We start from the raw sequence: 12410 nt of genomic DNA on the forward strand, positions 1-12410 counted from the left end.
AGAGCATTTGTGTGGGGACACACACAATTGACTGTATAAAAACGTTTTCTACAAAACCGACTTCTATAAATTCAACCTAATTTTGTAGTGTAGACATACCCTTAGAAACACTCTACCTTAATTTCCCCAATACTAATTTCTCCCTACTGTTACTCGCACCTTCTTGTCAAGTGTCTGTAATGGGCCACTCTCATTACCACTTCAAAAGTTATTTTTCCTCCCTTGGTATCCTGCTGTTAATTGATTTATCTCATTAGACTGACCTCACACTTGGTAAAGCAACCCCCATCCTTTGATGTATTTATACCTGCTCCTGTATTTTCACTCCATGCATCTGATGAAGTGGGTTCTAACCAACGAAAGCTTATGCCCAAATAAATTTGTTTGTCTCTAAGGTGCCACAAGGACTCCTCATTATTTTTATAAAGAGTGTATCATTCTCTGTTACTTTCTGTAGGTTAGATAAATTTCTGGAGGACTCTTTTTTGGTTTTCTCCTAGTTCAGTTCAATTTTTTGCAACATAGGCTGCATCTATACTAGCAAACTTTATAGCTGTAATTCTCCACCAGTGCTACCACTAGCAGAACTGCATTTTGCTATGGCTAGAAGTTTGCAAATGTGGACAAGGCCATATAGTATATAAATACAGATTTTAAAATATACACTTTTCACTTTTCCTCTCCCCTCCCTTCATGCCTAAAATGGCCCCATGTAAAATCTCTTGTACTGCAGTCCAGTAAAGGCTACCTAAGATGTTTGGTAATTAGGTGAACTTTGTAATTTTACCTGTGAATTATACTGGCACCTGATAGATTGATTCACACCTGGTTCCACTGATGTCATTCAGAACAATTCACTCCCCTAGCGTGCCTAGTCAGAGTGATGATGTTGAATGGACTTTTAAGGTAGTACTGGGAATGTCCGTGGAGGTGGGTTTTTTGTAGTGTACTGTTAGTGCTAGCGCTCTCCTGACAACTCTGTGGCCCCAAAGCTCTCTGATGGAATTGATACATAAAGTGATCACTCTCCTTACAGTGGGTATGATAAACATCCATTTTTTCATGGTCTGTGTGTATATAAACCTCCTCACTGTATTTTCCACTTTATCCATCCGATGAAGTGAGCTGTAGCTCACGAAAGCTTATGCTCAAATAGATTGGTTAGTCTCTAAGGTGCCACAAGTCCTCCTTTTCTTTTAGCAGCAATGCAGGCTTCCTCACACTGCTCCACCAATGTATGTCAGCTGTGTTCCAGAGGGACGGTTAGGGGATGAGACAGTAGTCTGGTCTGTCTTTTTGATCCTGGACCTCTCTGCTGCAAGTGCCAACAAGGCACTAATTAGTGCTAGTGTTTTTTGTGATGTGGGCTTCTCCACTAGGGAATGGACTGGGACCACCTACTGACTTCACACAACAGCCAGCAGATGGTAATGACTTTCTCTATTGAACTTAGGCTGGATTCGACCTGCCAACCTAGAGGTGAGAGAGGCTTGCCATCCTACTACCATTCCTTTGAACCCTCCAGCCCTCCCGAAAGGGCTTGATTTAATAATCAGAAATTGTTTAATGATTAAATTCTAAGAGTTAAAATTTTCAGGGTTTTTTTTTTAAACCAGCTACAAGGTACAAGAGCTTTGAGCAGTTAAACAATTAACATTTCAAAGAGGCACATGAACAGTGAGATTTCTCTGGAGCCATGAGGGCTACAGGATAATGATGACCCTGTTTACTATTTGAATTAAGTCTTTGAAGTTACTGTACCTAGTGGTAACCATTCAAGATTACCATTTCAAAGAGGTTTGTTCAGTAGAGTTAAAATAGAACAATTCTGGGGAAAATTAGATAATCCTGAATATTCAAGGTCTCAACTGAATAACTGAAGACCTGAGTGACATTGTTTTATTGTTTCCTCGAAGCACTCTTTGACATAAAGGTCTGGATTAACAGAACCAATATTAGAGGGGCTAATGGAATAGATTACTTGTGTTCAGAATGGTCAGCCAGAGTGGGATGAATTAAACTGTCCTCACCACAAAAGGAATTTTTGATACAAAAGAATAAAGGGACTAAGATCATGGTGAGGCTATCATACTGTGCTGTAGCTGTCAGTGCTAGATTCTTGCTTCTACCACTTATGCTGCTGAACCTGATATGTTGCCAGCCCTTAGTTCTGGTAAAATGGTATAAAACTCCTTTTAGTTCTATTGGAGGGGAAGATTTCAAAAATCTGGACTATGGTGCCAAAATTGGGATGAGTGACCAAGGTAATTATAGCAGGTGTGGCATTTGATCTCCACCTGGCTTTAAAATTACACATTTCTTTAGTCCCCCCATCCCCCCTCCACCCTCCCAAAAAACAAAACCAAAAAACCCTACAACAGATTCTCTCCCCCTTCCCATTTCAGTGACGGAGCAACAGGGGAGGTATTCCCTTTCTTTGTGGAGAGCTGGAGAGAGAAGTATGGAGATGGGAAGGTGTTTTCCTTGCTCTGCCCACCTGCCCTACCACACTGAAGTTGCTTCAGGGAAGAGCAGGAATGGATTAAGTTGCAAACAGTGGCAGATCACGGAGAGAGTAGAAGAATGACACTCTCTAAGCATTCAGGGCTCTTAGCATAGCAGTCTGACGTGCATGTGCAGTAGAGCCATGAAACAGACACAGGCTAAATAGCCTTTGGGAATAAGAAATGAGGTAAACATTACTTAAAGAACATGGATGGTTCACATCTAGTCTATCAAGGAATCAGAGAGAGGGGCCAATACATTGAAACTATCTCTAAGTAAATGTGGCTTTCAGGTTTCAAATTACATCCCTTATTGCCTGAAGCATCTCACAAATCATCTTGTTCTTAAGGATAGGTGAACTGGTTCTGATTCATAGGCACTGGAGATTGGGATGATGGGGACTGAGAGAGAAGGGAAGAAGAGAGTCAGGCTGGTGACGGGGGTTGTCCCTTGACAGGTCCAGGGGGACAGTCTGGTGAAGGGGTGCTTCCTTTAGGGCTCTGGGAGGGAGATGTTTTTGTTGCTTGCCAACCCTTCTCCCCACTCTTGCAGTACTTCTAGCACCCTTGTCTAGAGCTGGTGTGTGTTTGTGGAAGGCATTAGGGGAACTGTAGGTGGTTTCCTGTTAGACAGGAAGAAGGAGAACTTGTAATGTGTGCCCTAACTAGAACTGCCCTAAAGACAGAGACGTCTCAAGTTATTATTACCATCACAGAGCTCTCTCAGCCCGAAGCACCTTCTAATTCACCTGGTGCCTGCCCTTTATGTTGGCAGGTGTAGCAGCATTGTCAGGACTGAGCCTGCATCTGTTTCATTTTAGAGCAAGTTCATGCCTTAGCATTTGAACTTTTAAAGAGTTGCCCAGGAGTTAGTCCTCCAGCTCCTGTTAACTTTAACAGCAGGACTGTCATTCCTTTCAGGTGGTTCCAACGTTACGGAACATGTGGACATGTGGTTACCAGGTTATCATCTCCTATGAGGATGTGACTGAAGTAATGAAGCACCATGAACTATGGCCTGCAATTCCATATTGGTGGGGAAACAAGACTACAACTCAGGATCTTATCCAGTATCTGGAACAAATGAAACAGAATGGGCGCCCAGGTAACTACCACATCTCACTTACAGGAACTAGGAACACACCCAGGAACAAGAAATGAGTAGAAACCCCAAACTACTTATTGCCAACCTATACATTTGGGCCTGATCCACAAAGGTACTTAAGTGCCTAAATTCCAGTTTTAGGCTCCATGGTGACCCACAAAACTCCTGCTGAACCTTGTAGGTGCCTTAATTTCAGCCTCTGGTCATGCGCCCTGCTGCCTCTCTCTCTAGGCATCTGGATGCTTATCTTGCATATGAGGCCCAATCTGGCAGGCATGTTCTGAGGTTGCCTACCAGAGCAGGTCCCACTTAAAATCTTGCTGGTGGTGGGGCTTTATAACTTTTAGCCCAGTGGTCAGAACACTCACCTGGGATGTGGGAGATCCAGCTTTAATTTCCCCATTTCTGCCAGAGAGGGAGAAAGGGGACCCCTGTTCAAATCCTGTGTCTCAGCAGGGAGCTCTAACGACTGGGCTATGGGATATTCTGAAGAAGGGTGCCCTCAATCTCTCCTGTTGAAGCTGTTCCACTGTGGGTAAAGTGAGAGTGACGGGAGCAGAGGGATTACACACGTGGGTACCCTAACCACCAGGTCACAGAGTCATTCTCACTCTTGCATTCGCTCTCTCTGGCCCAATGACTGTTCTAAACAGGGGATTTAGAGGGGGGTTCTGAACAGTCATTGGGCTAGACCAGAGAGAGTGAAAATGACTCTAGCCAGGTGCTTAGGATACTCATCTGGGAGACCCAGGATCAAGCTCCCCTGTTCTAATCACTCTTTTGTTATTCAGGAGCCCCACATCAGAATATCCCATAGCTCAGTGATTAGAGCCCTCTCCTGAGGTTTGGGATCTATCTCCCTGTTCAAATTCTTTCACCCCTCAGGGGGAAGGGGAATTGAATCTGGGACTCCCACATCTCAAGTGAGTACCCTAACCACTAGGTTAGAAGTTAAAAGGTGCCCCCTTCTTCTTTGTGGAGAGAGGCAGATTCCTAACTCAGTCTCATCAGAAGCAACATAGACACCTAACCCCCCTGATTCCATGAGAGGGATTCCCATTCGTGGAAGGCTAGCAGAGATAGACACTGAAATCCAGGCTGCAGGGAGGGACTGATATCTGTCAGAGCGAGGGGGCTTAGGATACACCCCTTTCATCAGCATCTCCTTTAGCTAGCTTAGATGGCTCCCTGCGTAGTGTGCTGGCTTTTTGGATCACATTGTAAGGTGCCTATCTCTCCCCATGCATTGTATTGGGACGCTAGGTGCATAACTCAGGCTTTGTGGATCCCATTGCTATTTTCTAGGTGCCTAAAAGTTAGGTGTTGCTGGGCACAGCATCACAGTGCCTAAATCCCTTTATAGATCTGGGCCTTAATGTCCTACTTGTTACACTGTATGCAGTAGCTGTTACCTTGCTTTAAATGCCCATGATACTGAATGGGTGTGATACTCCATGGCTGGTTAGATCAGTGAAGTTCATCTTCCCTTATAATGATGTCTCCAAAAATGGATCAGCTCTCTGCTTCTTTTACATATCAGCTATTTGCTTAAAGTTGTGACATGAACCTTAATTCTGGGAAGGAAACTAAGGGTATGTCTATACTACCCACCGGATTGGCGGGCAGTGATCGATCCAGCAGGGGTCGATTTATCGCGTCTAGTCTAGATGTGATAAATGGACTCCTAAACGCTCTCCTGTCGACTCCTGTACTCCAGCGTCGCGAGAGGTGCAGGCAGAGTCGACGGGGGAGCTGCAGCAGTTGACTCACCACAGTGAAGACACCGTGGTGTGTAGGTCTAAGTATGTCGACTTCAGCTATGTTATTCACATAGCTGAAGTTGCATAACTTAAGATCGATTCCCCCAGCTAGCGTAGACCAGGCCTAAGGCAGGGAAAAAACAGAAACATGGGTGACTTGTATTAAAAGACAGGAGGGGTTTTCACTGACTTTTGAAACCCATTATAAAGTAAACTATCTTTTCTCAGACACAGCTCACATCTAAAACTAGCCCTGAGAAGTTGGTTTCACTTTGTAATTGTCCATGGCTACCCACATGTAAACACCAGCTTGGCTTAATGGTGAAATCCTAGCGGATCTTAAACATAAAAAAGAAGCTTACAAGAAGTGGAAGGTTGGACATATGACCAGGGAAGAGTATAAAAATATTGCTCGGGCATGTAGGAATGAAATCAGGAGGGCCAAATCGCACCTGGAGCTGCAGCTAGCGAGAGATGTCAAGAGTAACAAGAAGGGTTTCTTCAGGTATGTTGGCAACAAGAAGAAAGCCAAGGAAAGTGTGGGCCCCTTACTGAATGAAGGAGGCAACCTAGTGACAGAGGATGTGGAAAAAGCTAATGTACTCAATGCTTTTTTTGCCTCTGTTTTCACTAACAAGGTCAGCTCCCAGACTGCTGCGCTGGGCATCACAAAATGCAGAAGAGATGGCCAGCCCTCTGTGGAGATAGAGGCGGTTAGGGACTATTTAGAAAAGCTGGACGTGCACAAGTCCATGGGGCCGGACGAGTTGCATCCGAGAGTGCTGAAGGAATTGGCGGCTGTGATTGCAGAGCCACTGGCCATTATCTTTGAAAACTCGTGGCGAACCGGGGAAGTCCCGGATGACTGGAAAAAGGCTAATGTAGTGCCAATCTTTAAAAAAGGGAAGAAGGAAGATCCTGGGAACTACAGGCCAGTCAGCCTCACCTCAGTCCCTGGAAAAATCATGGAGCAGGTCCTCAAAGAATCAATCCTGAAGCACTTGCATGAGAGGAAAGTGATCAGGAACAGCCAGCATGGATTCACCAAGGGAAGGTCATGCCTGACTAATCTAATCGCCTTTTATGATTAGATTACTGGTTCTGTGGATGAAGGGAAAGCAGTGGATGTATTGTTTCTTGACTTTAGCAAAGCTTTTGACACGGTCTCCCATAGTATTCTTGTCAGCAAGTTAAGGAAGTATGGGCTGGATGAATGCACTATAAGGTGGGTAGAAAGCTGGCTAGATTGTCGGGCTCAACGGGTAGTGATCAATGGCTCCATGTCTAGTTGGCAGCCGGTATCAAGTGGAGTGCCCCAAGGGTCGGTCCTGGGGCCGGTTTTATTTAATATCTTCATAAATGATCTGGAGGATGGTGTGGATTGCACTCTCAGCAAATTTGCGGATGATACTAAACTGGGAGGAGTGGTAGATACGCTGGAGGGGAGGGATAGGATACAGAAGGACCTAGACCAATTGGAAGATTGGGCCAAAAGGAATCTGATGAGGTTCAATAAGGATAAGTGCAGGGTCCTGCACTTAGGACGGAAGAACCCAATGCACAGCTACAGACTAGGGACCGAATGGCTAGGCAGCAGTTCTGCGGAAAAGGACCTAGGGGTGACAGTGGACGAGAAGCTGGATATGAGTCAGCAGTGTGCCCTTGTTGCCAAGAAGGCCAATGGCATTTTGGGATGTATAAGTAGGGGCATAGCGAGCAGATCGAGGGACGTGATCGTTCCCCTCTATTCGACATTGGTGAGGCCTCATCTGGAGTACTGTGTCCAGTTTTGGGCCCCACACTTCAAGAAGGATGTGGATAAATTGGAGAGAGTCCAGCGAAGGGCAACAAAAATGATTAGGGGACTGGAACACATGAGTTATGAGGAGAGGCTGAGGGAGCTGGGATTGTTTAGCCTGCAGAAGAGAAGAATGAGGGGGGATTTGATAGCTGCTTTCAACTACCTGAAAGGGGGTTCCAAAGAGGATGGCTCTAGACTGTTCTCAATGGTAGCAGATGACAGAACGAGGAGTAATGGTCTCAAGTTGCAGTGGGGGAGGTTTAGATTGGATATTAGGAAAAACTTTTTCACTAAGAGGGTGGTGAAACACTGGAATGCGTTACCTACGGAGGTGGTAGAATCTCCTTCCTTAGAGGTTTTTAAGGTCAGGCTTGACAAAGCCCTGGCTGGGATTATTTAACTGGGAATTGGTCCTGCTTTGAGCAGGGGGTTGGACTAGATGACCTTCTGGGGTCCCTTCCAACCCTGATATTCTATGATTCTATGATGGCCATCAGCTAAACACATCCCTGTTTCAGAGTAGCAGCCGTGTTAGTCTGTATCCGCAAAAAGAAAAGGAGGACTTGTGGCACCTTAGAGACTAATACATTTATTTGAGCATAAGCTTTCGTGAGCTACAGCTCACTTCATCGGATGCATCATCCAAAATGCACATCCCTGTGACATTGAAACTCCTCATCACTTTACGCTGCAAACCCACAAGCCTCCACCAGCACCACTGACAGTAAAAAGTGAAACCTGTAAGCACTTGAGCAGTTCTAACATTTTTCAAGAAGCAGGCAGTGATGCACTCGTGTGTGCAAGCCAGTGCATTACCACTAACAAAAAGAAAGAGGCCTTTCATGTTTGTAAGTGTAGCAGTGAGTACATTAAGTGAATATATATTGAAGCTTAAACACTTTCTTTGATGTTAGTGAGAGTAACATAAATGAGTGATTAACATACAGTGATGGAAGAATTGTGACAGCTTGACTTTATGCTTTGGCGTGTCACAGGAGTGCTGCAACCTCAACAGAGCTGTGTTTTATCTATCCAATTGATCTCTACACATTAAGATGTATCTAAAGATTGTGGGGGGGGGGAGGGTAAAAGGGAGAGAGAGCTATTGTATACCTGCCCCTCTTTCCCCTTCCCTACTGCCTTCCACATTCTTTCTTTTCTCATTTTTTGCATTGCACATAATTAATGGGGTTTAAAAGCCTCAACCCCCCCTTCTGCATCAGTCTGCTTCTCCTCCCTGTTAGCGATGTACTACTTTCATGGAAATTACCTCCAAATGGATACCTTTCCTTTAGAGTTGGGCATTATGCCATATATTATGGGGACACTTAACCATTAAAGAACAGGTTTCAGAGTAACAGCCGTGTTAGTCTGTATTCGCAAAAAGGAGTACTTGTGGCACCTTAGAGACTAACCAATTTATTTGAGCATGAGCTTTTGTGAGCTACAGCTCACTTCATCGGATGCATACCGTGGAAACTGCAGCAGACTTTATATATACACAGAGAATATGAAACAATACCTCCTCCCACCCCACTGTCCTGCTGGTAATAGCTTATCTAAAGTGATCATCAGGTTGGGCCATTTCCAGCACAAATCCAGGTTTTCTCACCCTCCACCCCCCCACACAAATTCACTCTCCGGTGGGGGGGATGTGAGAAAACCTGGATTTGTGCAGGAAATGGCCCAACTTGATTATCATGCACATTGTGTAAAGAGTTGTCACTTTGGATGGGCTATCACCAGCAGGAGAGTGAATTTGTGTGTGGGGGTGAAGGGTGAGAAAACCTGGATTTGTGCTGGAAATGGCCCAACCTGATGATCACTTTAGATAAGCTATTACCAGCAGGACAGTGGGGTGGGAGGAGGTATTGTTTCATATTCTCTGTGTATATATAAAGTCTGCTGCAGTTTCCACGGTATGCATCCGATGAAGTGAGCTGTAGCTCACGAAAGCTCATGCTCAAATAAATTGGTTAGCATTAAAGAACAGTTACCACTTGTTATATGCCTCAACTTGTACACCCTCTGTACTGATACAGCTGTAAAAGGAGGCATGTCAGCCGTTCATTTTCTTCCTCGAATAGAGATGCAGGGATAGTGAGTGATGACTGGGGGGAACAATGGGACATATTATGCAACTGATATTTACAGGGGACTCCTCAATGAAGCCATTGCTTGTTAGCCTATAGAAGTTGAGGCAACTCTTATGGGGAAACCTATGACTGGATCTTGCCACAGATATTGTGCAGTACTGTTCATAAAAAGAAATTGCCAAATCAAGGCACAGTATGGCCCTATATTGATATAGGGAACTCCAGTTACTGTTAAGTGACCTAAGTTTCACCTTTATGAAAATTTTCCTTGATTGATGGAGACTAGCAAGCAGGGAACATTTTCTCACAGGATGAGTAAATTAAGTGACAAATTATTGAAGCATGTGAGCCTGAGTTAGGTTAACTGGTTTTAATTGCTCCATATCTGTATAGCGTAGCTTGCAACTCTAAGAGAAGGTGAGCTGTTGAGACAACTCCAGTTACTGGAAAGGTATCTAATTTTCTGGAGGAAGCTCCTCTGCTAATTATTCCAGAGAAAACACTAGATGTAGGGCTGAGTCAATGCTCAGTAATAACAGATACCAATTTAATGTTTCTTTCTTTTGTTCGTTTCAGACAGTTTCTTTGTTGCAGGGATTAACCTTACTGAAGACTTAGAGTACATTCTGGCACATCCATTTGGATCCTTGAAGAAAATGACCCTTTCTAGCTTTTCACACTTGAAACTCTGGATAAAGCAACAGTATCCAGGACCAAAGAGCGACTGTATCAACATCATTGCTGGAGACTTCATAGAAAATGATGATTTTGTGAATGATGTGATAGAACTTAACAAAAAAATCATCCCTCTATTACATTTCCATGGTAATGAGACTGAATTAAGGGATGTTTCATACTTTCAGCTTCATAACCTTGGTATTGAGTAGCTTTTAATCAGCTCTCACCCAGAGGGCCGTTTTCCTGGTTCAGATACAGCGTATGTGTATATAAATTACGTTTCTTCCTCCCAGGGATATTTTGAAGATTCATTAGTTGATGCTTTCTCACCAAAGTCAGATTTTAAAATACACAATGCTTATGGCAAGCAAAACTTCCTATAACTAGGGGAGGGAGAAGAGCAAGAAGGCCTCTCCTTAAGTTCTCTAGAACCCTTGCCATGTAGGTGTAATTTAGCTGGGAAGAGCATAAATATTGCAGTAACAAAACTTTTAGAAAATAAGTTTGTTTACTGTTGATTTTTTCCTTTAAATATATTCTTAATGCAAATAATTTAGTTATTTCAATGAAAAATTTTTAGGTATGGATTTAAATGTTTGTTTGTGTGTGTGTGTGTGTTTGCAACCTGAACATCTTGGTTTGTGCATCAGACAGTGCAACTGACTAGTTTGTTTTCATGGGCCAAGGTGAGTGAAATGTTAAAAGTACACAACATAATTAGCAAACAGAAAATTAGATTTTTAGAATATATTGTTTTGATAATCTAAGGCATTATTACTATGCCTACAAGTAAATTTATCAAAACTGACAAAAAGAAAAGCAATACTTGTAGCACGTTAGAGACTAACAAATTTATTTGAGCATAAGCTTTCGTGCGCTACAGCTCACTTCATCGGATGTAGCTCACAAAAGCTTATGCTCAAATAAATCTGTTAGTCTCTAAGGTGCCACAAGTACTCCTTTTCTTTTTGAGAATACAGACTAACATGGCTGCTACTCCAAACGTGACAGTGTTCTTAAAGAATCTTGGCAGTATTTTGGAAAATGTCAAGTTGGTCATCAGGTGGGCATTTTGGCATCTTGGAGGGAAACGGCAATACTGTACCCAAGAGGGTGCTGAATTGATCCTTTAGTGTCTGTCTTACAACCTGGTAAGTTTATTATCACAATGTTCATCAGCAGTCTCTATGCTAATACACTACTGTTTACTACATATTCCTCAGGCCTGATATTGCCCCCATTTTATAGTCATGCCAATTCTGACTTCAAGATAGCACAACTGGGCCCTCTGAGCAGATTTTTACCCATTTAGCTTGAAATGTCTTCAATGAAGGGGCTGTTATGTAGCCCCCAGTAAAATACAAGCAAGATTTTTAAAAATGTTTTTCACACTTTAATTTAACTATAATACACTATGGACTAAAGTCTACTTTAATTTACACTGATATAAATCTAGAGTATCTTCAGTAGAGTTCCAAGTTGGTAGGACCTGAAGTGACCACCTGGGACATCAAGTCAAGTCCCCTACTACTGTAGGCAACCCTTTCATAAACATATCACACTCCATTTTAAAACTAGTTGTTTCCCCCACTAGCCCAGCAGAAGACTGTTCCAGAACCTCACTCCTTTGAGGGTTAGAAATCTTCCAACTTCCAACCTAAATTATGCTTTAAATTAATATTTATATTTCCCCCCCTCTTACTTAACAAAATAGCAACTAAAGCAGATATTGGGTATCTGGACTTGTACATTGCAAATCATGGGTTTGATGCCATGCACTGATTGTTAATACTATTTTTCTGTTTTCATTTTTGGATAAACTATGTGCATTTTTATTAATCATGAAAGTGAGGACCAAGTATCATTGGCAAGAGCCAGGAACAGAGGAGGCAGGTGTTGTATAAGCTTCAGTGTGTAGCTCCGTCAGTATACCTCATTCTTTAGATGCAAAACACACTTTTTATGCCAGTGGTGGGTTCTTAAGATGAACAAACATCCACTAGGGACAAGACTGATCTCAAATGTTATCTGACCCCAAATCATATTTGAGTTCCAGAAATAAATGGCAAGGAAATTGCTTCCCTGTGAAACTTCACACTGATTTATGGGTGGTGTATCAACAGAAACCCAAACATTGTTTAGAAACAATTCTGCCAGTCTGTCATGGTATTTTTTATCCATGTCCTTTCCCTGTTTACTGTTAGTATATAGCAGTGATGTATTTTGTTGGATTTATAAAAGTGTATATAAAATTTGTGTCATTTACATAAAATGCTGTATTACATGTATTTAGATATGTTTTTCTGCACAGTATTGTTATCTTTCCTAGTAAAACTTTTATTCACTTCTATGATACACAGATTTGCCTCACAGTTCTCTCTAGTGTTGCTACATTTTCTGTTTCCTATTCATTCAGTCTTTTTTCCTCTCCTTTTTTGTAAATATTCTATTCTTCTAAGTTTAAAT

General features: G+C 42.7%; 1 protein-coding gene across 1 annotated transcript in view; it reads left to right on the forward strand.

Moving 5' to 3' along the window:
• The window catches only part of PLCXD1 (phosphatidylinositol specific phospholipase C X domain containing 1), a 29637-nt gene extending 18956 nt beyond the window's left edge, over positions 1 to 10681 (forward strand). The window contains exons 7-8 of the mRNA XM_073327731.1: positions 3426 to 3609; positions 9843 to 10681. Coding sequence (XP_073183832.1) covers positions 3426 to 3609; positions 9843 to 10153 — 495 coding nt within the window. The 3' untranslated portion in view covers positions 10154 to 10681. The remainder of the gene's footprint in view (positions 1 to 3425; positions 3610 to 9842) is intronic.
• The last annotated feature ends 1729 nt before the right edge of the window (positions 10682 to 12410 follow it).

This window comes from Lepidochelys kempii, chromosome 1 (assembly GCF_965140285.1).
Source record: "Lepidochelys kempii isolate rLepKem1 chromosome 1, rLepKem1.hap1, whole genome shotgun sequence".
In the NCBI taxonomy this organism is placed as follows: Eukaryota; Metazoa; Chordata; order Testudines; family Cheloniidae; genus Lepidochelys; species Lepidochelys kempii.